Source organism: Macrobrachium nipponense, chromosome 12 (genome assembly GCF_015104395.2).
Source record: "Macrobrachium nipponense isolate FS-2020 chromosome 12, ASM1510439v2, whole genome shotgun sequence".
Lineage (NCBI taxonomy): Eukaryota > Metazoa > Arthropoda > Malacostraca > Decapoda > Palaemonidae > Macrobrachium > Macrobrachium nipponense.
In genome coordinates this window covers 95,139,952-95,166,318 of record NC_087205.1, presented here as the reverse complement: position 1 = coordinate 95,166,318, position 26,367 = coordinate 95,139,952, and the positions used below count along the sequence as shown (strand labels likewise).

Sequence of the window (26,367 nt, the reverse complement as noted above, 5' to 3'; positions counted from 1 at the left end):
AAAATGACATTTACTGTCCTCAAAAACATTTTCTCCAGGAATTACAAACGTCTGTATTCTAAGTCGTTATTACGCCGGCGTGTATCCCATTACTAACGCAGAATGACCATCCTTATCTAATCAACCTTCCATTTGGGAATCACAGAATCCCATATTGTAGGCGTGATGTCCACCTGTATCCTATTAGCCTTCCACATCATGGCCATCCATATCCAATCGTTTGGGATGGGGGGGGGGGGGGGGGGGGCACTCTCCCCACTCGGAATCAAAGACTGCGTTATTATCAGAGGGTTCCATTCGGCCTTTGATGTAGCTGACCCCGTTCAGCAGGCGTTAGATTTTCCGGTGATTGGTCATCAGAGAATCTTTAGGCGTTGATCTCGGTTTCAATTCGAAGCCAGGAAGGGGGGACCCTTTAACGCCCAGCTGAATTGATAATGGAATTAAGTCGTGTTCTGGGCAGTTGGCCGATGCCCGGTTACCACGCTTCCCTATGGGGGGTGGTGGGGGTGGTGGGAGGGAAGAACTGGAACTCGTATAGTGAAATGAAAGGTGTTTAGCTCTGATTCTAGGAAATTTGCGAGGTTGTTTATAGATGTTCGTTTGTTTATTTCCAGGTTTTATATTATATATAAGTATATAGATAAGGCATAAAAGGCCCATTAAAACACGGGTTTAAAGCTAATGGATATATTTTGGTGGACTAACTTCCACCCTTCCCAATCAAGGTGTGTGTGTGTGTGTGTGTGTGTGTGTGTATATATATATATGTATATATATATATATATATATATACAGATATATATATATATAGATATATATATATATATATATATATATATATATCTATATTATATACATATATATATATATATATATATATATATATATATATATATATTATAAATATAATTATATATTGTGATATATTTCTTCCACCCTATGAAGTGTAATATATATATATATATATATATATATATATATATATATATATATATATATATATATATATATAATATTTAGTGTATATATATGTGTATATGTATATAATAGTATGTGTTTGTTTGTTATGTAAGCATAAGTAGCTGTTGCCGATGATAGAAAGTCTTTTTTGCACATGGCATTGACCCTCTTTTCTGCTAAAGATTGAACAGGGCTGCAACCTGTCATGTTTATCTTGGGGACATCCCCATATTAAGAGAGGCATGGTCGCCTTTGATTGATTATTATCGCTTCAAATCAGTCCATATAAGATACACGAAAAAGGTTTTAGCAAAACTGGCGAATCTATCCGACTTTGGTATATTATCCTGTTTAGTCTATGTAACTGCTGATGTTTTTTCTATTATTTTTCCCTTTTTTTTCCATTACTTTTCTGTTATTTCTTCCTAATGAACACCTTAATATTCTTTGGAAGCTTGAATTTCAAGTCAGTGGTCCCTTTTGTGGTGGGCTTGTTCCCTATGAATAGGGTTCTTTTTTGAATAATAATAATAATAATAATGAATAATAAAAGTTAACAATCTTATAAAAGCTCTAAAATGCATATATATATATATATATATATATATATATATATATATATATATATATATATATATACATACACATGCACACGCACACACCAACACACACACACACAACACCATAACTAATATATATAATTAAATAATATGATTATATATATATATAGATATGATAATTATTATACACACCACAAACACAACACACATAGATATATATATTATATATATATATATATAGAATAATTATATATAACACGTTATATGTCTTTCTTCACATTCCTACATATTTTTGATTTGTATACTATCTATATATATATATATTATTATATATATATATATATATATATGTGTGTGATGTGTGTGGTGTTGTGTGTGTGTGTGTGTGTGTGTGTGTGTACGTACATACGTATATGAAGAAAATGGTTTTATACAAATTAAAAATACTTAGAAATGCGAAGAAAGATGAATATGGACATCAGTAGTGAGGAATAGACATTTCTGTGCATTATCCCATTTAAAGCCCGGGGTGTACATTGAAAAAGGAGTGAACGGCTGCCTCCGCCCCATTTTTGTGGTCTTTTTGTCGTCGCGGGCCACGCCTTCACGCCCTTCGCGGAGGGCCCCCTTGGGCCCTCCCCCTCCTTCTCCTCCTCCAGGAACGACGTCTAATGGCATCAAGGAGGAACACACACACACACACACATCATCAATTACACTTTACCTTTAGTACTTGTGTTTAGTCTGTGGGTATTCCTTTTTGCGTCGTAACTACTTCCAAGGTTAATTATCTGAAATTTGAGAGAGAGAGAGAGAGAGAGAGAGAGAGAGAGAGAGAGAGAGAGAAACATTATTTTGGTTGTTTTAACTGCTAGAACTTGAATGACCTTGCTGTGCAAAAAGATATCTTTTTTCAGTTCATACCTATCAAAGGTCCCATATTATATATATTATATAATATATCTATCTATATTATATATTATCTATATATTATATATTATATATAATATAGTATATGTATATATATATATTATATATACATATATATATAAAGTATAAGCCACGAAGGAAAAATAAACAACGGAGTTTCCGCAAGATCTTTCGACGTTGTTTATGTTTCCTTCGTGGCTTATACCTTTATTTATGGTATATCACGTTCCAAACTTTCGTGATTCAGTTATATCATAGATATGTATATATATACATATACGTATATATATATATATATATATATATATATATATATATATATATATATATATATATATATATATATACATACAATTCACTTGCTGAGGTATAAAGTTGACCATTGTCATCTTTTAGCTCACTCCTTTTAGGAAATTGTTTAGAGGCTCCACATTCGATAGTGTACCATCTTAGCAAAGACATTATCGGTGTTCCAAAGGGTGAGGGGATGAACTCTCTTTGTTTTCTTCTTATATGATGTATTTCAATTTTGCTTTTACTCGATGAATTGTGTACTCATTTGAACGATTTCTGTTGTAATATCCATGAACTAGAATACGACAGACACTATATATATTAATTCACCGATAGTCAGACGGAACCCGGAATGAATATTTTGCCTTTAATTGCTTTCTGTTTACTTTCAAAAGAAAGTCGTTTTAGACCCTTAATTAAGAGTAGGAAAAATTATATATGGCCGTGCTAACCCTAATTTATGGTTATTTTACTGATTGAATTTTTACTTTTATTTTTATCATTTTTGTTATTTTGTTTTTTTTTATCATTTTCATTTTGAAATTTTCGCTAAATTCAGTTTTCTTTCTTGTCGTAGCCAATCGACACCACTTAAGTAAAGTCCGTTAATAGTATGCACAGGCTGTTAGCTCTTTTTTAATAAGTGGTCTGCTTTTCTTCTGCTTTTCTCCACAGACGTGTGCTGTATCTCGCGTCCATTCAACTTTGAACTCTTGTGCTTGTAGCAGTATTATGGAGTTACAACACCAAACTTAGCATGTGTCCTCTAAACTTAATACTATTCATGAATTCATCAATTCGAAAGTCATTCTTTAATTGCAACATCACGTTTCTCATTGACAATTCATGTATTTTGACTTCGGTGACGGAGCATTGATCAGCTGTTAATAGTGTTTGCAGAAATGCCTAAGTTATTAGACTTAATTCTCTCAAGTAGTGTCCGCTGTGGTTTCTAATTTTCAGTTTTATTTTGTTCAGCTTTCTTTACAATCCTTGGAAATGTATTCGTTATTGGCTTATTTTACAATGCTTTGTTATGGGATAATTTTCATTATTAGTTTTATAAACAATTCGCCTTTGTTGTATCTTCATTCGTTCTCGCCTTTTCACTTTATACTAGGCAGGTTAATCATCATCATTTCTCTCTCTCTCTCTCTCTCTCTCTCTCTCTCTCTCTCTCTCAAACTTTAATTCAACCTCCAAGTGTCGAGTACCAACCTGCTAATGATGCATTGCTTTGGTAAACATGGGTACTATTGATAGAAAAAAAAACACACTTGAAACTTTTCCCACAGCATCACAGAGAGAGAGAGAGAGGAGAGAGAGGAGAGAGAGAGAGAGAGAGAGAGAATGTCCACACGCCCTACCACCCAGAACACATCTTACGCATACATACAATAATTAAAGATACCAAAACACTCCTTAAGTCCTATAGGCCTCGTGCCAATCCCAGGGGGCACGCGCCTCACGGAAGACACACAGACACCAGCGAGCTGTTAAAAAGCACATAAACAAGATTAATTATGTAACAAATGAGAGCGAGAGAGAGAGCCAGCCGGTCGTAGTGGCATATACGCCCGAAGGGGGGCTAACGAATGGCCGTATATATAGCCTCGTACGTATGTATTATATATGCACAACTGTAAGAGATGACCGCCATCACTCTTGGCGTAGCAGTGCTTCGTTGGAGGTTCCAGCGACGTGTTAAAGGGGCTAACCAGCTGCACGTGCATCCTAACGGTATTAGCGCCAGAGAGAGAGAGAGAGAGAGAGAGAGAGAGAGAGAGAGAGGATTAACTTATCTGTCTATAGGAGAGAGAAAGAGAGAGAGAGATGATTAACCTACCTACCTAGGAGAGAGAGAGAGAGGATTAACCTATCTACCTATAGGAGAGAGATGATTATTCTACCTACCTAGGAGAGAGAGAGAGAGAGAGAGATGGGGCTGTCACAATGTAGTGCAGCATTATACTGATAATTAAAACGGCAGGTCCTTGACGAGGTAAATCCTTACCTCACCTGGAGGAAGCTGTCCATTAGATATTAACCAAGCTCTCGAGTAAATCCCCCGATATCCTCTCTCTCTCTCTCTCTCTCTCTCTCTCTCTCTCTCTCTCTCTCTCTCTCACATACAGGTTATGTCCCATTCTACAGGTATCTCCGGACGGGGTTATCCCTCCCGTGGAATGGAACCAATTTACAGGAATTTCCCCCCGCCCCCACCTCCCAACTTTAGCATGTATGTGTATGTTAAGGGGGGAGGGGGCCAGGGACGAAATAGTTCCCTCTAAAGTTACTATATAATGAAGCATTTAGAGCTAGCAAGAATTTTCACATTGTTGATTTCACTCTTTAAACCTTACCTGTATTCACCTCGTATCAGTCTATCAATTTCAGTTTCCAAGTGTACCTCAGCTCAGCTGTTTTTAAAGGTCACTTATTAGGAAATCTTTCCTCTCTGGAAGAACTTTGAGAAGTGTTTAGTATTTTCAGGCTCTATTGGCTATTGTGGTCCCTAATTTGGGTAAGGTCTCTTGATTTCGTCCTTTTTCGTATGGTAACAGAATTGTCCAATTTTATTTATGCTTCATGAAACGAAAAGTATTGAATTGGGATTCATCTGGTGAGGTTTAAGAAATGTACACAGCCCTTTTTATTTGATTAATGTCCGTTACTCTTCAAATATTTATCGAAAAGCTTAGGTTGGGTTTTAATGAGATTGGTTAGCATGACGTGTGATATTATTGTTATGTCAACTGAATTGTTTATGTTGGTAGATTGTGAATCTGTCATTTCTTGAGTATGACAATTTCCGTATTTTCTGAAACATTCAGTCGTCAGTGTTTTTATGCCATAATTGCTATAGCAATAATGTTGCCAGAGGAGAGAGAGAGAGAGAGAGAGAGAGAGAGAGAGAGAGAGAGTTTTATTGTTAGCATCTCAAATCTTATATATTCCAAATTATGGAACAAAGTCCTTTTGTTTTCATTCATTTAACCAAATTATGAATGATATTTTACTACGTCCAGTATTCTTTCATCCCCGTTCATCTACTCCACCGTTTTGTACCCGTAGGAGGGTAGTGCCCTCAGTGCAGATCATGCGGTGTACTGTAGACATCACTTAAGGCTCCTTGCAGGGTCCCTTCGGGCCCTAGCTGCAACCCCTTTCATTCCTTTTACTGTAACTCCGTTCATCTTCTCTTCCATCTGACTTTCCACCCTCTCCTAACTGTGAGGTTTTCCTCCAGGTACACCTCTCAAACCTCCTTACTGTCTATTTCCCTTTCATCTCTGAATGACCTCATAGGTCACAGTGCTTGTCCTTTGCCCTAAAATCCTATAGTGATTCCAGGAGGCCTGACTGGCTGTTGACACCAGCATAACCGAAATGTCTGTGGCCCAGATACGGAGCGATGTTACACGAAACACATGTCCACGGCTCGTGTAAGGAAAGGCTCACCGCCCGGCCTTATATTCACTTTTTATCTGGCCACAACACAGCTTTTTCATTTGCATTCCTTTACCTAGCGGCGGCGACGCCTAGGGAAGGGGGGGCGGGGAGCTGGTGGAAGGAGTGAGTGAGTAGTGGTAGTATTGGTCGCATTTGTGTTTTGTAGTAGTGTATCTCAAGTGCATTGCTGTGTCGTCTATCAGTGTGTGGCCCGTCGGGGGGGAGGGGGGCCGGTTAGTGCCGTCAGTGCACCATCATGTGGTGCACTGTAGGCATTACTTAAGGTTCATTGCAGCGTGCCCTGGGCCCCTAGCTGCCATCCCTTTCATTACTTTTACTCTACCTCCTTTCAGATCCTCTTTCTTCCATCTTACTTTCCACCCTCTCCTAACAATTGATTCATAGTGCAACTGCCTTGAGGTTTTCCTCCTGTTACACCTTTCAAACCTTTTACTGTCAATTTCTGCTTCAGCGATGAATGACCTCATAGGTCCCAGTGCTTGGCCTTTGGCCTTACAATTCCATCAGTGTTTGGCAGAGATTGAGCAACCTTATGAGTTAGATTATACTTCATAAAAATAGTGTCCATAACACTGATGGGAACATTCACAATGTCTTGAATGGTAAGGCTCTTTCATATATAGTTCATTTCACGCTCATGTCAACAGGAATATTAGTTTTTTTACATTAATTTTTTTTACCTGGGGGGGGGGGGGGGGGGGGGGGGGGGGGGGGGGGAATAATGGGGGGGGGGGGGGGGGGGGGGGGGGGGGCATAAATGAACTGAGTTTTTTTATCGAAGTTTTGTCAAGCTGTTCAAGACAACTTCTCAGTCTGGGGGATATATCACGTTCTTGTATGGTCGAGTTAAACTGTTATGGGAACAGAAAAAAAAATGCAAAACGGGGTACTTCAATTATGGACTTTTCCTCGTAATTACTCGTATCTAAATGGTCCTCATACGCTAAAATGTATTGTGTTCATAATGTGAATGTTGACAATAGCTATACACTTTCAAGGTCGATATGTATTCATCTAGGTGCGTGAAACATTTTTAATTTATTGATTCCTCTCTCTCTCTCTCTCTCTCTCTCTCTCTCTCTCTCTCTCTCTCTCTCTCTCTCTCTCTCTCTCTCTGCATGAGGAAAAGGAATTAAGCTCTTCATTCAATGGCGTTATGTCGTGAAAACATGACCATGACTCTCTCTCTCTCTCTCTCTCTCTCTCTCTCTCTCTCTTTGTACGTACGTTACGTATAGTACGATGCAGAGGAAGAGATTAAGCGCTTCATTTAGTGACTTGAGGTCGTGAAAGCATTGTAATGATTCTCTCTCTCTCTCTCTCTCTCTCTCTCTCTCTCTCTCTCTCTCTCTCTCTCTCTCTCTCTCTCTGTATGTATGTATGAGAGGGAGAGATTAATCTCTTCATTCAAAGGCGAAAGACTGAGGTTTATTGCGATTAGAATATGAAATAAACTTCGCTGCTTGCCATTCCATTCGACCACATGGCCAGTCACGTCCGAACACTCTGGTTGCTTTAGATAATCTTCTATTATAAGTTATATGGGTGGGGGGGAGGGGGAGGGGGGGGGGGGGAGGGGGCTGGGGGAGATGGGTTCTTTGTATATATTATTGATATCCTGGTCATGCCAAGCATTAAACTTCGTGAAGTTATGGGATCTTCGGTATCCGTCGGGAATATCCTGGTCATGCCACGTACTAGGCTTTGGTTGGAGACGCTTTTCAGATATTATTCCTACTATGCAGACAGTGCACCTCACGTGGTGCACTGTAGCCATTACTTAAAAGTCTTTGCAGCGCCCCTTCTGCCCCCTAACTACAACCTCTATCATTTATATATAATATAAATTGCTTTAAGGTTACATGATGAGGAATCATTTTATTTAATTAACTTAGCACTCAGGAAGCATTTGATTTAACTACAACCTCTCTCATTTATATATATAAATGAAATAATTTTATTTAATTCTTTAACTTTGCACTCAGGAATTATTTGATTTAATTCTTTATCTTTGCACACAGTTTTAATAGTTTTAGTTTGAGCGTTTAAAACCTGATGCTTGATGGGTTGTTAGTTTTATCAGCGAAGTTTAAGGTTCTCCAAAAATGACTGCTTGGTTTAAGTCGCATAATCAAAATTTCCCTTTTGTTTCGTGATTATTAGACAGAAAAAGTTTTCTGACCTCGACTTCCGATTTCTGTAATGCATCATTCATTAAAAAGCTGATAGATTAATTTAGCCAAAAAAAGTTAATGCGTACGAAATTATTGTTTGCAGACCTGTTGTCAAGGTATGTGCTGAATTTTATCTGATGTTTATGGTTTATAGGATTATTCAGTTCAATTCAATTACTATTACAAAGCTAGGGTAGAAAGCCCGTTTTCTTTGGAATATGTTGTATTTGCCAGAAATAAATTTCAATCATGGTTCATGCGAAACTTTCCACGAAGTGTTGATCTCTGCGACTTATAAGACGTCCGAAGTTCGAATCTCGGCTCGGCCAACGCGGAATCAGAGGAATTTATTTGCGGTGATAGAAATTCATTTCTCAATATAATGTGGTTCGGATCCCACAATAAGCTGTAGGTCCCTTTGCTAGGTGTCCAATTGGTTACTAGTTAATCAGCTTAGTGGTCTGGTTAAACTAAAATATACTTAACTTATACATAATCTTTTTATTTTTATTTTGATAGCAAACGCAAACTTTTGTTTTTTTATTGACTGAAACGTATTTCAACAGTGATATTTATAGTGTTTAAACAGTGATATTTATAGTGTTTATACAGTGATATTTATATATGTCAGTCATTACTGTTCTTGTTTTTGGAAATTAATCGTCTAATACTTGGATATTTTTTAGGCACAGCTGCTTGTAATACGTTAGAAAAATATGAATTCCCTCGTATTTTTCGAAAGGCAGAAATATTTTTAGTTTGATGTTTTTCTGTAATTTCGTTTATGGTTTGTTTTTCTGCTTCATCTGGACTCTGTTTTGCCGCTGGTGTTTGAAATGTTACCTTTGTTTTTTTTATTTATTTTTTCTTTATCGTATGTTTTTCCTCATTCTCTGCTGAACTCCTAAACCGAGATAAAACCAAGTGAGCCGTTTTGACATGGATGTTTTGACAGATGTATGTACAAAGGAATCTTTGTACAGGATCTTTGCACCCCCCCCCCCCCCCCCCCCCCCCCCCCCACACACACACACACACACACACACACACACACACACACACACACACACACACACACACCCCACACCCCCCGGTACCTTACGAATTTATTTAGACCAAAATTGAAGTCTTTATTAGAAGCTGCATCAAACACTCTTTGTACTTTCGTTCGACATCGATGTATTCTCCCTATTTCTCTTCATTTATTTTCATCATCTGGGAAATTGATAATATCAATGAATAAAATGGCACTTGTATTGCTCACTCTCTTCTTCATATCCTCATCGGTGCTCAATGAGCAATTTCTATTCATATTGGAGGTCATATGACGATGGCAGTGGCGTCCGGAATTCGGTTTTACTTAATTAAGAAGGGAGTTTTTTTTTATCTACGATAGAGAGATTCCTCGCAGTACCCTCTGTTGCGAAACCCAGATGCATTGATGCATCTCTCTCTCTCTCTCTCTCTCTCTCTTCATTTCTTAATTACACCCCGGCAATGAATCTAAAGGACAAGTTTCCCGAAACGTCATTAAATTTTGGGTGGACCGGCCGAACGACCGGGGGGGGGGAGGTTCTCTTTAGGCCTTCCTTAGGCGTTCATCTCCTGCTGGGGGCCCCGTCCCTTTGGTTAGCAGCAGCAGCATCGGCAGCAGCCTATAGTTCGTCCATCCTCCCTTTTGTTGACTTCCAGCTGCCGTTGAGCGATTTGGGGTGTTTGTTTGACCCAGGAGAGGACCCACTACAAGGACCCATTCATTGTCTCTCACGAAGCTTTTGAGTGACCGACTTCGATTTCGTGCGTCTGACTGACCGATCGACCGGCGCTTTCAAACGTTTCGGTCAAGCTGGGTGTGGATTTGAAAAGCTTTGGTATTTATTCGCCCTTCTCATTTGCGGCTTATCCTCCTCCTTTCTCACCCTTTTCTCATTCCCTGTATATCTCTCACTTTCTTTCCTCCCGTCATCATCAGGCCTATGCTGCTACTTGTCCTTTTTGGTCGTTTCTCCTGCTCCTTCTTTTACTCTCCCTCTGACCACACACTGTGCGTGACGCCGGTAGTAGCATCCATCTCCTCATCCCCCCCCCCCCCCCCCCCCCCCATCCCCCCCCCCCCCCACCCCCCCCCCCCCCCCCCCACCCGCTCCCCCCCTTAAGTATTCCGTCCTCTTAGGTGCTACATTTCCTCATTCTACCTTTTTTTTTTCTTGTTCCTCCTCTCCACGTTCCTCCCTCCTTCTCTCGCTCGATGTAGATGCTTTCCTTCGTTGATTCTCTCTCTCTCTCTCTCTTCTCTCTCTCTCTCTCTCTCTCTCGTCTTCTTCTTCTTCTTCCTGAAGTGTCTGCAATTTTGTATTGACTCTCTCTGAGCTGATTCTACTCAAGTCTCTCTCTCTCTCTCTCTCCCATGCCACCAGATGTTCACGCAGCTTAAGCTGAATCTGAAGCTTATTTCAGCTCTCCATTAAGTCAAGCTTTCTTTCTTTCTTTCCTTTTTCTCTCTCGACATGTCATACTTCCCGTAAATACCTTTGAGTATGCCTCGTCGTCCTGAATTATTCATCGTATGCAGATAGACCCAGATCTTGGGCAGAGTCGGAGCAAATCTCTGCGCACTTGAACGAACTGCGCGCCGGGCGCGCGAGATCTGAATATTCATGGTTGGCGTAATCCTACGCAAATAACTCTGTTGCTTCCTGTATTGATTGACATCGGCGATTTTCAATTTTAAGCAGCGTCGAACCGGACGCTGGCATAAGTGTTTTCAGAGTTCCCTGTTAGAATTGAAGCTAAATTTTGGTCGGTACATTTTTTGTCTAATTGATTTATTTTTTCTTTATTAATAAGCGAGATCTCGTCTTTCTGTATTTTCACTTGTAACTACTATATACTTCCTAATGAGCGCCATATTCTTGTTCAGCTTCTGAATAATAATTAACAATAATATTAATAAGAATAAGGATATGGGACATGCCAGTGGAAATTGTACCCATAATCATAGGAACACTATAGGAGGCACGATCCCAAGATCCCTGAAAAGCAACCTGGAAACACTATATGCCGAAGTAGCTCCAGGACTCATGCAGCAGAGTGTGCTCCTGGAAACAGCGCACTCACTGAGAAAAGTGATGGACTCCTAAGAAGGAGGCAGGATGCAACCCGGACACACACACACACACACACACACACACACACACACACACACACACGCATACTTTAAAAACCACCCAGTCGAATAGGATGACTGTGATAGACCAAAATAATAATAATATTTAGTTTCAGAGTTTCATATTTCTCGCTATGTTGGCATCAGTCTAATTAGTTTTAGACATTCGGAAGCTTTATTTTCCAGAAAAATGTCTAACACAGGTAAACGCCGTGTTGGGGAGAAATATCAAAATAATTGTATTTACTAACTACATAAACAAAATCCGGGTTTATTTGTTTTTGAAGGTAACCCATCTCTTTGTTCCTTAGCTTGTTCAAGTTCCTGATACTTCATAAAAATGACTTGACTGAAGGGTTTAGAAAAATGTCAACAACGGTCTGGCTATTGTGACTCATAACGTAAAACACATTAGCTCAAACGGTGCCGTTTTTCTGCATTTGTCAGATGATTTGATAAACAGGAACAATTCTTAAATAGATTTTTATTGGGTAGAAGACTTTATCTTAGGTATTATGTATTACGTAAATTATGTATTACGTAATAAAAGTTGAACAAAATATATCTTGATAATAGGAAAGATATGTGAATACTGAGTGACCTTTGCATAATAATGTCTTTGGTTCAAGATTTGCAGTATCCGTCTTGTGATATTTATACGATTTGATAACGTGTTTTGAGAAGTATTATCTTGGGTATTTACAGGGGAGGGTTGGTCAGCTGGTCACCTTTATCTAGCACAGGCTAGAGCGTTCAAAAAACTCTTAACTAATTTAATTGAGTTTTAATGAATTTTAGATATAGTGATTTAGATGATTTTTGCCTCTATGTGTTTGCGTACAATTCGAACTATGTTAGATATATTAAACTATCATCTCTCTCTCTCTCTCTCTCTCTCTCTCTCTCTCTCTCTCTCTCTCTGAGAGTTAAATTTTGCCAGAATAATTAAAAAGTCAGTTATGTTACATCACACAGGCTGGTAGAGTATCATGCGAAAGGTTCGTGTCGTTGAATCTGTCAGATTTTAGCCATGTTATACGTCTCTTCGATATCTTTAATGACCAGTTAGACAGTATATGAAGAATCAAAGAGTGTTAGTTTTGTATATATATATATATATATATAGATATATATATATATATATATATATGTGTGTGTGTGTGTGTGTGTGTGTGTGTGTGTGTGTGTGTGTGTACACTGGAAGATTGGGGCATCTAGAACGCCGCAGATTCAGCAGGAATAAAATAGCAAACAACCATCGTAGCATTGTAAAATTATTGGCCAATTTCGAGATCACATGTCTCATCATCAAAGCTGTAAAATTACAAAGAATAAAATTCAAAGAATAGAAATAAAAAAAATGGACTCAGTTAATTTTTAATCTACGATGGCTGTTTGCTATTTTTAGTTAATTTTTAATCTACGATGCCTGTTTGCTATTTTATTCCTGCTATAATATATATATATATATATATATATATATATATATTATATATATATATATATATATATGTGTGTGTGTGTGTGTGTGTGTATGTGCGCTTTGTGGTGTGTGTGTGTGTGTGTGTGTATGTGTGTATGTGTATGTGTGTGTGTGTGCAAAAAACTATTAAATATCTTCTGTTGAAACAGAATTCCATCTAATACATGGAACCTGTTGAGGGAGGACAGCTGTTATCCTGTGCATGTGTGTATGCATGTATAAGATGTGTATATATATGTATACGTATACATTGTAAACAACGCTATAGGTGTGTAGTTTGGGAAGAACTCTGCTGTTGACGAGATGACCGTCTTGGTCAGTTGCTCAGGTGGATGGAGTGTGCAAGATTGCGAGGAGGAGGGAGGGAGGGTGGGAGGGAGGTGGAGGGGTATGGTGTCTTAGGGGCGGAGGTAGTGGATGGCGAGAGATGGAAGTCACGGAGGAGCGACCAAGTTGAGGTGAGGTGTAGGTAGGGGGTCCAGGAGTTGGAGGTGAGGGGAGGGGGAGGGGGGTTGTGGATGGTTGTGGCTCTAGAGGGCCGGTTTTGTCCGTTAGTTTACCCCTTGGAACTGCTGCTGCTGCTGCTGCCTCTCTCTCTCTCTCTCTCTCTTCTCTCTCTCTCTCTCTCTCTCTCTCATTTGACAGCCTTTAAAACCTCTCTCCCTAAAATCATTGACAAAAAAAAAGTATCTCTCTTCTCTCTCTCTCTCGCTCTCTTCTCTTTATCTCTCTCTCTCTCATGACAGCCAAAACCCTCTCTCTCATTTGACAAAAAAAAAGTATTTTCTCTCTCTCTTCTTATCTCTCTCTCATCAGCCAAAACCTTTTACATTTGAAAAAAAAAAGAAACCTCCCCTTTCTTTCAAAAAAATTCTCTCTCTCTATCTCTCTCTCTCGCTCTCTTCTCATTTGACAGCCAAAACCTCTCCCTCTCATTTGACAAAAAAAAAGTGTTCTCTCTCTCTCTCTCTCATTTGACAGCCAAAACCTCTCCCTCTCATTTGACAAAACAAGTATTCTCTCTCTCTCTCTCTCTCTCTCTCTCTCTCTCTCTCTCTCTCATTTGACAGCCAAAACCTCTATCCCTCTCATTTGACAAAAAAAGTATCCCTCTCTCTCTCTCTCTCTCTCATTTGACAGCCAAAACTTATCTCCCTCTCATTTGACAAAAAAAGTATTCTCTCTCTCTCTCTCTCCTCTCTCTCTCTCTCTCTCTCTCTCTCTTTCCAGCTAGAAACAGTCTTGGAGAAAGCAGCCGTTGTAATGTTATCCCGTTGAGAGATATCAGCTGTCACCTTGGAAAGGTCTCCGTGTCAATGCCGTACATTATCCTTACCTTTAATTCTTACCGTTAACGTATTTTTATTTCACGTCTTTATGGGTCATTTTCTCTTGCGCCTCGATATCTAATCGTAAGCTCAACCCCCGCTGTCCTATCCGGGCTTGGAGCCGGCTTTGGTGTATACTAGATACCACCCTAGAAAAGTTAATATCACCTTAAGTTTAACTAGACCACTGATCTGATTAACAGCTCTCCTAGGGCTGGCCCGAAGGATTAGACATTTTTACGTGGTTAGGAACCAATTGGTTACCTAGCAACGGGTACAGCTTACAGTGGTATCCGAACCACCTAGCAACGGGACCTACAGCTTACAGTAGTATCCGAACCACATTATGTCGAGAAATAAATTTCTAATCATCAGGAACAAATTCCTCTGATTTCACGTTGGCAGAGCAGGGAATCAAACGCGGGACTACCGAATCGGTAGGTGAGGACGTAAGCCACTCGTCCAACGAGGAACAATAGTATATACCACCCTAGAATTATCATCCTTCCCTACTTGACACCTTCAGTCTTTCATCGAATCCTTGTGCTTTCTAAGTGAGATTTTTAAAATTAGAAACTGTAATGGAACAACCTGGAAATTCTATACCTACGCGGTCGGAGGCCCTTCCTTACTTTGTCTAGTCTCGTGACTGACAATTTAGTATTGTGTGGAACGGGGAGAGGAGTCCATATGTTTCCTAATGTAGAAGGTTGTGATTCTCTCTATCTCGCTCTCTCTCTCTCTCTCTCTCTTATAAGATTATATATATATATATATATATATATATATATATATATATATACTGTGGTGCTAGGTATTTCGACTTACTGCCAGGACAGTAAGTCGAAAGGCTTAGTTGTCGTACCCTTCCATTGCCTTTCTCTTTCCTTCGTGGCATATATATTTATATATATATATATATATATATAGATATATATAGATATATTATATATATATATATATATATATATATAATATTGGTATGTGTCTGTGTTTGTATGTGTATAATCTGTATGTTTATATACTATATTGTTTTATTTTGTATAATGTATAGAGTATTTACATGTACACATGTATGTATTATATATATATCTAATTATATATAATTATATATATATACATACGTATGTATATATATATATATGTGTGTGTGTGTGTGTTTGTGTATGTGTGCGTTTGTGTATAAACGTCATACTTTTTTCATTAGAGACTTCCGAACCGCCCATGGCACAAGCGTTGAGATGCAATTAGCGGTGGGGGACCTTCCCCTTAACTCGTTTAATAATGATAAAAAAAAAAAGTTTCCTTCCAAGACAAACAATCTAGTATGATAATTTCATGCATCCCGACACCATCTGTCTCTCTCTCTCTGTGTGCCCATGGGGGACCTGCTAGACTTGCTTGCATTCAGGACTCGGAATGAGTTAGTAAGTTTTGTGCATTTATTATGCTAGTGCTCCGCCTGCCTCTGCAATATGTCTGGCAACTTTTGAAGGGCGCTCCGTTGGGGGCTTTGTGTGTGTGTATGTATGTGTGTTTATATGTATGTATATATACACACATATATGCATAAATATCCCTTTTCTACAACTCTTTATCTCATTAATTACTTGTCTGAAGAGGGATTTATACAGTTGTTCACCGTGGCATAGCATTAACTTTCTACATTTTGGCGTTTTTATGGGATCCTAGTATATTAATTATATATAGATTCGATCAATTATATCATAAATAAATATATATATATTATATTATATATATTATATAATATATACACGATAATAACGTATGTATCTAAGTCCTAAGCAAAGAAGTGTGATCATGCGTATTTATGTTATGAATCGTAATAATATCTTTTATGTCAAGTTTATAAATTAGTAACAGCATTGTCATGCTCGCGGATGGGATGTGAAATCACGACAGCAGTGAATTCGCCGGAGTATTAGGTCGCCGAAATCATCCCACCCCCCACCCCCTTTTTGTCTTTTTTTATTTTTTTTATTTTATTTTATTTATTTTTTTTTTTTTTTAGAAAAAGACCTCGTGTCTGTCAAGTGCGAGGTGATTTATCACTTATTTTGATTTTTCATTTTCATATACTGGTATACTATATTTTGTGGACTTTAATTTTTCTTTTTCATATACTTGTATATATTTTATGGAAACTCACATAGGAGAGGTAATGGACAAGGAGGATGGCTCTGTATGAGTGTTTGAGCATTTGAGCATTTTGACTAATAACTTATTAGTCAAAATGATCAAACACTCATGACAGAACCTTCTTTCTAGTCCATTAACTTTGCCATGTGAGTTTCCACAAAATATATACCAGTGTATGAAAAGGAAACGGTAATAAGAATACATAGTGATATTATTTTTTTGGGTAGCTTTTTCGTGTGCAGAGAGTCTGTATAACAACGAAAGCAGCAAAATAAATAAATAAATAAATTTAAAAAATTATTTCGTTTTAATTTTTTTTCTTTTTTTTTTTTTTTTCGTCTACACTCCATTTCAGTGAAGTTGGTTTTCCCACTTTTACTCTTTTTCGTCATCCGGCTCCTTTCTTTTATTGCACTTCTTGATTGCTGCACTTAAGTGACTTCCACCCCCCTCGTCCCCCTCACTTTTTTTCAACTCTTAATTACTTATATACCACTGACCACATACTTTTACTGTCATTGAGCCTGACGTGAGTCACGCCATACTCATGAGTTTCTTATCTGTGCTCTCAATATACTATGTTATTCATTAATCTTTGCAACTTCTCCTCACTATCACCAAGTGAACCAGTTCATGACGAGGGGTGTAAGTATCAATTATTCCATCATCCATTCACTCACTCGTCTCGTGTGCCCCATAGGCTTAACGTCTGTGTATCTTTTGCTCCTTTTAGTTTTCTGTAATAGAAAACTATTGAGATGGCTTTTTCTGTCCACTGCCAGATCTTAAAAACTATTGAGGCTAGAGGGCTGCAAATTGTCATGGTGATCGTCCACCCTCCAACCATCAAACATACCTAATTGCAGCTTTCTAGCTTAAGTAGTTTTTATTGCATTTATGGTTAAATTTTGCCCTGGTTTCACAACTGGCAACGCTGTAGTTAATAAGAACACAGGCCACCACCGGACCGTGGCAGTTTCTCGGGCCTCGGCTGAGAGTTTCATGAGCCGTGGCTGAAAGTTTCTTGGACCTCGGCTACGAGTTTTATGGGCCGTGGCTGAAAGTATCTTTGGCCTCGGCTACGAGTTTTATGGGCCGTGGCTGAAAGTTTCTTTGGGCTCTGCTAAGAATTTCATGAGCTGTAGCTGAAAGTTTCAAACATTATACTCTGTACAGAAAACTCGATTGCGCCGAAGAAACTGGCGCATTTATTTTTTTACTAAGTTTATTTTTATGCAGTATTTGAATCTGTGGCTTCAATAACCAAGTCAAATGCAATGGCCTTCCCGTCATTTGCATATTTGAATCATACAAGATATATTTGTGAGAAACTTTTATCTCTTAGGTGATGTCTAACCTTACCATAGACTGATCCCAGCATTATATACTACACCAGTTTCAGTCTGTGTAAATTATGTATTTTCGTTTCCCATAACCAGTCCATCGAAATCACAATGAGAGAGAACCGCTATCTTTATTGCTGTGATTCTTGTGTACGGACGAAATCAATCAGTTGATTCAGTACATCAATTGTATAATCAATCAGACAGTTGAGCCTTACTTCCTCCTTGTGTAAAAACCACGTCGTAAAGTCTGTTATTAGTTTTGTCAACATATATCGAAAACCACGTCATAAAACTTGTTATTAATTGTGTTAAAATATATCGAAAAATTGGGTTCCTTTTTGTACCCGTGACCATATATACGAAACGGTTAAAAGCGCCTGTGGCTTTTACCTTGTGGCATTTTTGGAGGCAAACGTGGCAACGTTTAACCTTAGTTTCTCTCTGATTATTGACTTCGTCTTTAAAAAAAATAAATAAAAAAAAAGTGATAAATGGTGTACATGACAATTGAATTTGTGGTCTCACATAGCGCCTCCGGTGTAGTGGGACGGTAAAAAGAAATAATAAAAGCAGAAAACTTTTAACTGTGAACTGTTAGAGTCTTCACCTTTTCACCGTTCTTCGTGTGGAATGAGATCATTAGAAGTCCCTTTACCTGTTGCCTAGTATGATATAAAACTAACGGTTCTAGAGCTATAGTGGGGCTCTCAATATTCCTCAAACAGTCACTTGTATGGTCACTCCGTTAACTTTAATTGGCACAGTAAAATTAGCATTAGGAAATGATTGTGCATTCCACTGATCAGCCTCTCTCTCTCTCTCTCTCTCTCTCTCTCTCTCTCTCTCTCTCTCTCTCTCTCTCTCTCTCTCTCTCTCACTTTGAATGGCATCTTTTATTAGTACAGTAAAATAGAAAATGGATGTGCATTCCACTGATCAGCCTCTCTCTCTCTCTCTCTCTCTCTCTCTCTCTCTCTCTCTCTCTCTCTCTCTCTCTCTCTCTCTCTCTCTCTCTCTTTATAATTCCTTGGCGCCAGCATAGACCGTTGAACACCTGTAGTCTTCAGGACACGTACCTTGAACTTCTCGGATTCTACCATCTGCTTCTATTGTCTTGGTTCCCGATTCTTACCTGTAACCAGTTCACTTTTTATATTGTTTTTTTTTCTAGTTTTCTTACTATATATTAAACCAACTTGCTTAATTCTGCTTGCCTCTTTAACAGCATTTGTCCAACAGAGGGTCTTCTACCAAAATAATAATAATAATAATAATATTATTATTATTATTATTAGATTATTATTATTATTATTATTATTATTATTATTATTATTATTATTATTATTATTATTATTATTATTATTATTATTATTATTATTATTATTGGGACTTTTCACATACACAATAGAAATAAATGTTTACCTCGCTTTGGTTACAGTTTAAATTCCCGGTGTGAGTGAGAAACTATTATTATTATTATTATTATTATTATTATTGTTGTTGTTGTTGTTGTTGTTGTTATTGTAGAACATTGAGAAAATCATGCTCTGTTCGTTGTACTCTTACGAATTATTATTATTATTATTATTATTATTATTATTATTATTATTATTATTATTATTATTATTATTATATTATCGTAGAATATTTACAAATTAGTGCACTATTCGTCATTACTCTTTTCAGTCTTTTCAATAAGTCTTGTGTATCAAGAAATTTGTACGAATATCTTCAAGTCGTAATATTCAAGGTGGTATTTCCTTTTCTTTCCTTTACCTTCACATTGACACCCCTTAGAAATAGGGTAATCATCGCTTAACCTATATTGCAAGCAGTAACCTATCTTATGTGAGCGCATTCATGTGCTTTTGGGATACATTGGGGCGTTGCAAGCACTGCAGGAGGGCGGACCAATATTTTGGGAGGGTCGCTGGGTTCCTAGCATATTTTTAGTTATATTTATTTATTTAGAACTGGCCTTGGATATTTAACTAGGATTATAGAAGAGGTTTTAAAGGTTTCTTTGCTTTTAGCTTTTTTTTGTTTTGTTTTATTTAAGGGCACAAATGTAAAGGATATTTCGTAATTCTCGAGCATTTTTTTACTTTTATTTTATATTTGTTATTTATTTAGAACCGGTCTTTGATATTTAACGGGGATTATAGAAGAGGTTTTAAAGGTTTGTTGGCTTTTAGCTTTTAGTTTTTTTTTTAATGTAAAGGATATTCCGTAATTTTGTTTTTTTTAAACCCTCGCGAGGATTATAATATGTCCTCATTTCAGAATGTTGAAGAATGCACGAATAGAGGAATGTAACTTTTGTTTTTCCAAAGAGATGGATATAAATATACACACACAGACACACACATATATATTATAATGTATTTGTGTGCATGTATATATATATATATATATATATATATATATATATATATATATATATATATATATATATATACACACATACACACACACAAACCTTATATATATATATATATATATATATATATATATATATATATATATATACACATACATACATACATTAGCTTTTGGTATTTAGTAAAAGACATCGCCAGTTTATTAACACGTCCATCTCTTTTCTGTTCGTAAAGGCTTCGCACAACCTGGAACACCTCCACTGCTTCAGTCTTTGAAGGCTCCAACGAAAACAGGTGAATATTATGATTTCGCCTCGAGCATCTGATTTCGATACGAAAATTGAAAGCGGTCGTCATTTCCAGTTTTTGGGGGGCTTGGCGAACAGAGGAACGTGTGCTGTTCCAGTTCTTAACAAAGGCACGGGTATTGAACCAACATCATAGTTATTTTTCATTTATTTTATTTATTTAGCAATTAATGCACTGGGGAGAAAACAGCGCTAAGCCGTGGAAATGTAGTCAAAAACGGGGTAGCTGGACGTATAAACGCCCATTGTTTCATTGATTTTAAACCTGGCTTTTTTACTTTGTTTTATTATTCAGAATTAATTACTAATGGATCTATTTTTGTTTTTACATTTCACGATGATGAGATTTTATGGGTTTTATATAAATAGCTTTTTCATTCGTTTGATAAAAATGATTTAAAATCGATTCCTAGATCATTGTCAGTTTTTATCATTACATTTCATGATGAGATTGACTGAATGTAATATATAAAATATATAAAATTGATAACGCTTGCTTCTCGTATTCAAACGAGCATTGAAGTGGAGAATAAAATTCGCAGTGATTTTGTTGTCGTATTATATTCAAATGTTTACTGATAACTCGAGCGGGAATGGTTAGCAATGTTATTTGAAATGAAGTTAATTTGTTAATTTATTCAAAAATAAAGTAAATGAGCGGACTGGGAGTTACAGACGCTTAATTACGATGATTATTGAAGAATTTTGAATTTCATGAAATATTAAAAGTAGAATCAAGTCGTTGAAGTCATTACATTCTGTTAACCATTGTAGTACATTATTTAATTCCTTGCTGAAGGAAGAGAGTGAATATTCGAAAGTATAGTATATATATATATATGTGTGTGTGTATATATATATATATATATATATATATATATATATATATATATATAATATACTTCACTTGTACACACATTCATGCACAAGCGAGATGAGTAAAATAGTATAATTTTGTAAAGGAAAAAACCTACCCCCCAAAAAAAAAAAAAAAAATCATACACAAACAAAAGAGAGAGTCAGGTAGCCTACACTTACACGAGTAAGTGAATTCGCCGCACGTTTATTTATGCGTGGCAGAGTAACCAATTCTCGGCTACATTCAATTAGTCAAAACAATTTTCAGACCAATTTATAATGTAAATGCGGTGTGCGGCGTTGTTTGGCGAAATATTGACTCGAATAAAAAGTGAAAAATGGCCTCTACTCGCATTTGCATTGTTAGTCTTAGTGAAAGATACAATGGTTGTGGGCGTCGGGGTGTGTTTAGCGGTGTAGAGAGAGAGAGGAGAAGAGAGGAGGAGAGAGGAGGAGAGAGGAGAGAGAGACGAGATGAGAGAGAGGAGAGAGAGAGAGAGAGGTGGGGGGGAGGCTGATCAGTGGAATGCAAATTTATTTCTATTTTACTATACTAATAAAAAGATCATTCAAAGTAGAGAGAGAGAGAGAGAGAGAGAGAGAGAGAGAGAGAGAGAGAGAGAGAGAGAGAGAGGGGGGTGGCAATAATTTAATTTCTGGGCCTTTTGTAACAAGGAAAAATAAAAAGCAAACGTGTTAAGTCCTAACTTTGACGAGCTCCGATAATTATATCCTGTTTGAGTTAAGTTACAGAATGCCAAACAGAGAACGTATTTAGCACATGAGCTGCAATTTGCAGTAGTTGTGGATGGCTGTGGTAGTTATTTTATTTATTTATTTTTATTTTTGTAAACAAGTTCATAAATTCATCTTTCCGTTTGCTGTTTGTAGAGAATGGTAACGTACTTTTTAGTATTTTAAGGCGAGTGTGTGTGTGGACATAACTTTGAAAATCTTCTCGTTTTCTTTTATTTTTTTTCCAGCATTTGTTTACAAGTTAACTGTATGATACCTTTTAATATTGAAGGCGAGTATCTGGATATATAATTTGAAAATCGTATAATTTTCTTTCATTTTTCGTTTATTTCCAGCAGTTGTTTACTAGTGAACTGAATGATTCCTTATTTCCAGCAGTTGTTTACAAGTGAACTAAAGATACCTTTTAATATTGAAGGGGAGTATCTGGACATACCTTTAGAATTCGGCTAATTTTCGTTTCTTTTTCTTGTATTTTCCAGCAGTGAGGAAATCCGCCAGAGCCTGGACGTGCTGGACCGTGTCTTATCGGAGTTCGATGACATCGAGACCGACACCAACGATGACTCCGTCGTTCCGGACATCGCTGACGTCGTTGATGCCGCCGCCGCTGATGACGATGACGACGACGACGACGACGAAGAAGGCAACGAAGAAGGGAGAGGAGGGGCCCCTCCTCCCCCCGTGGACCGGTCCCTCAAGCCGCGCACTCCCGTCGAACCGCCTCCGCCAGACCTGCCCCGGAAGACCCGGTTGCCCAGACCCGGTTCCGGAAGCTCCTCTCCGTCCAGTCACGAGTACCAGGAGATCAATTCCGACATGGGCATCCCCCCCCACAGCTCCCCACATGAGAAACCCCGTCCCTCCCCCCGCCATACTGACTCCCCCGAGGGGGGACCACGGCGTCCGAAGGCAGATGTCGGAGGACCGCTCCCGTCTCAAAAGGCACGAGGAAGAGGGCCGCCGGCAGCCTCCCAGGCGACAGAGAAGCGAAGACACTCGACTGCGGAGGGACGACATGTCCTCCAGTTCCGGTGACTTGATGACCCTCGACGTCAGAGACGTGAACAGCAGGTCGCGGCCGAAGCGCGACGGCAGTCGCGGGCGCTCGAGGGACACGAGGGAGAGGGAGCCCCCCGCAGCCGGAGGAGGGAGGGAGAGCAGCAAGGAGCAGCGTCACCTGCGGAAAAGCAGGTCGGGAGACGTGGACGTCCGTCGGGTGCCCACCAGCCAAGAGCAAGGTCGCCGCCGCAGATCCAGGTCATCCGACAGATGGCTCGACCATCAGGAGCACCTGCTGGAGCAGCAACAGCAGCAGCAGCAGCAGCAGCAGCGGAGGATGGTGGAGGCCGGGATGATCGACCCCAGGCTGATCGACCCCAGCATGATCGATCCTCGCTTGATCGATCCTCGCCTGATCGACCCGAGACTGATCGACCCGAGGTACATGGACGAGCCTTACCCGCTGCCCCAGGACCCCATTCGCTTCCCCCACCTCATGAGTTACCCGCCGCCCATGTCCCCCCAGGCGGGGCACTTGTCTCCGGGGAGTATGTCGCCCGGAGCCATGTCCCCCATACCACCGGGTGCGCCCATGGGGCCTCCCTTCATCCCCATGGAGTTCGCGCCTTATCCGATGTACCCCTTCGAGATGGGGTACATTCCCGACGCCATGATGGGGTCGGAAATGGCCTTCCTGCCGCCGCCCCCGCCGCACCCCCACCACCCGGCGGCCTTCCCGGGAGACATTCCTCCCGAATTCCTGCATCCCCCGGAGTTCCTTCCTCAGGACTACCCACTGGACTACCCGCTGGACTTCCCGCTGGACTACGGCCCTCTGCCTCGCAACCCCGCTATGATGGGCGGGGGGCCATGGGTGGATCCCGGGGTACACCCGCGTGATGACTGGCCGCCGCCCACTCCAGAACAAGCCCAAAAGCTCATTCACAGTGTCGTCAGGTAAGAAGCTGCTCTCTCTCTCTCTCTCTCTCTCTCTCTCTCTCTCTCTCTCTCTCTCTCTCTCCACTCTTCCAGGAGTTGAGATTTCACAGTGTGTCATTGTTTACCTTTCTGAATGCCAGGCAAACATTTTTATTTGTCAAGGTTTTATTTTTTATCAATGCCTTTACATTTTGCCAGGCTTGTAGATGCCATGTTGTTTATTTTACAATAAGTTCCTGATGACAAATGATTTGAGCTTTTGTCGTTCTGTAGTGTGACCTTCACAATGACTGTCTTATAAATTTAGTTGTTTTTCTTTTGACAGTTTTCAGTTTCTTATTTGCAAAGGGAGTGTTAGATGGCACAGACATAATTCATGTTTTCTGAATTTTGGTATATAAAACGCATGCATGTCTTCATTTCTAAATGCTGTAGTTTTGATGCAGTTTTTGTTGATGTCATTGTGTCTGACCATCGATGTCAAACTTTACAAGGTAAACAAAAATCATCTTCATTATCAGGTATGTCCTTGGAGTAAGTAGTAATTTTAAAACTGTATAGTAGTATTGTCATGTCTTGTGAAAGTTGACTAGGCTTCCATTTCTAAATGCATTAGCTACCAAGACTTTCCTAGGGAAACAAACATCACCCTCCTTATCAGGTATGTCCACAGAGTAAGTAATAATTTTATGCAATGTATTGTACTGTCATGTCTTATGAAGGTTGTCTGTACATTCTGTAATACATCAGTTACTAGCATAGAATCAAGAGGGTTAGACTTCATTTAAAAGCTTCTTTTGAAAGACTATCGGTGTCGACAGCATCTTAATAATAGAGCCGAGTTATTCGTTTCAAAAGAAATTAGGTATCCGTTCATCGTTATTTATGAATAATGGTGGATGTCAGAAGTCATAGATTGTGTCGTCGTGTAAAATATATATTATATATATATATATATATATATATATATATATATATATATATATAGATATATCCGCATGTGAAAAAATAAGAGGCGGGGTGTAGGTCCTAACCGTTTCGACTTTATTTCCAGGACATTGACGAAAGACTGATACATAGAATTAGAAGTCACAAACATATTTACTACAGAAACAGTACTTACAGTATGTATCAGTCCTTCGTTAATGGCTTGGAAATAAAGTCGAAACCGGCCAGGACCTACACCCCACCTCTTATTTTTCACCCCGTGGATATGTGTAATAAATGAATCAAGTGCCTAAAGAGATTATAATCATATATAATATATATAATTATATTATATAATATATATAAATATAATATATATATATATATAAATGAATCAAGTGCTAAAGAGATTATAATCATTATATATATATATATATATATATATATATATATATATATATATATATGATTATAATCTCCTTTAACTCTTTAGCACTTGATTCATTTATTACAACATATCCAACGGGTGAAAAATAAGAGGTAGGGGTGTAGGTACCTGGCCGGTTTCGAACTTTATTTCCAAGCCATTAAACGAAGGAACGGATACATATTACTGTTAAGTAACTGTTTCTGTAGTAAAATTTATTTGTTTGGGACTTATAATTCTTATGTTATCAGTCTTTCGTCAATTGTCCTGGAAACTAAGTCGCAAACCGGTTAGGACCTACACCCCGCCTCCTTATTATTTCTTTTTCACATGCGGATATATATATATATAATATTATCTAGATATATATATATTATATATATATATATATATATAATTACTAAATGTACATCATATACTTGTATGTATGTATACAAGAACTCAAATACCCATTTAAATGAAACTCGCTCATTGAGTATTTAGTTCGTGAAGAGATTAGTACTGCCACGTAATTCCAGATTTAGTTAATTAATGATTAATAATATAACGATATACAGAATGCATTAGCTATTTGTTATTGTTGTGGTGTAACATTTCCAATTAGATGGGTTCAGTCATAATGAACGCCTTAATTGTAACAGCTTCGTTAAGCAGCTGAACGAATTCGTGCAATAAGGTAATGCCGGGGTTATAAGTGTTGCTTTGGCTTCAGGGACTTGCGTATTCGCTTACTCGGGGAGTAAGCCTGCAAGCTGCTTCGTTGTTATTGTTGTTGTTGTTGTTGTCGTTGTTGATGATCTTGTTGGAGGGTTAGGAAAGCCTGAAACAGGTGTTTCGCGTTGATTTCAAGCTACAGAAATTTTAGGATAGGATATTTATGGCTTATTTATT

General features: G+C 38.5%; 1 protein-coding gene across 2 annotated transcripts in view; it reads left to right on the top strand.

The window, feature by feature from the left end:
- Positions 1-26,367, top strand: part of LOC135224676 (histone-lysine N-methyltransferase SETD1B-like) — a 581,280-nt gene that overhangs the window by 216,197 nt on the left and 338,716 nt on the right. The window contains exon 2 of one of the 2 annotated variants that reach the window (XM_064263914.1): positions 22,667-24,140. In XM_064263914.1, the coding sequence (XP_064119984.1) occupies positions 22,667-24,140 (1,474 nt within the window). Of the gene's footprint in view, positions 1-22,663; positions 24,141-26,367 lie in introns of both variants that reach the window. The other variant, XM_064263915.1, reaches the window with a different exon arrangement.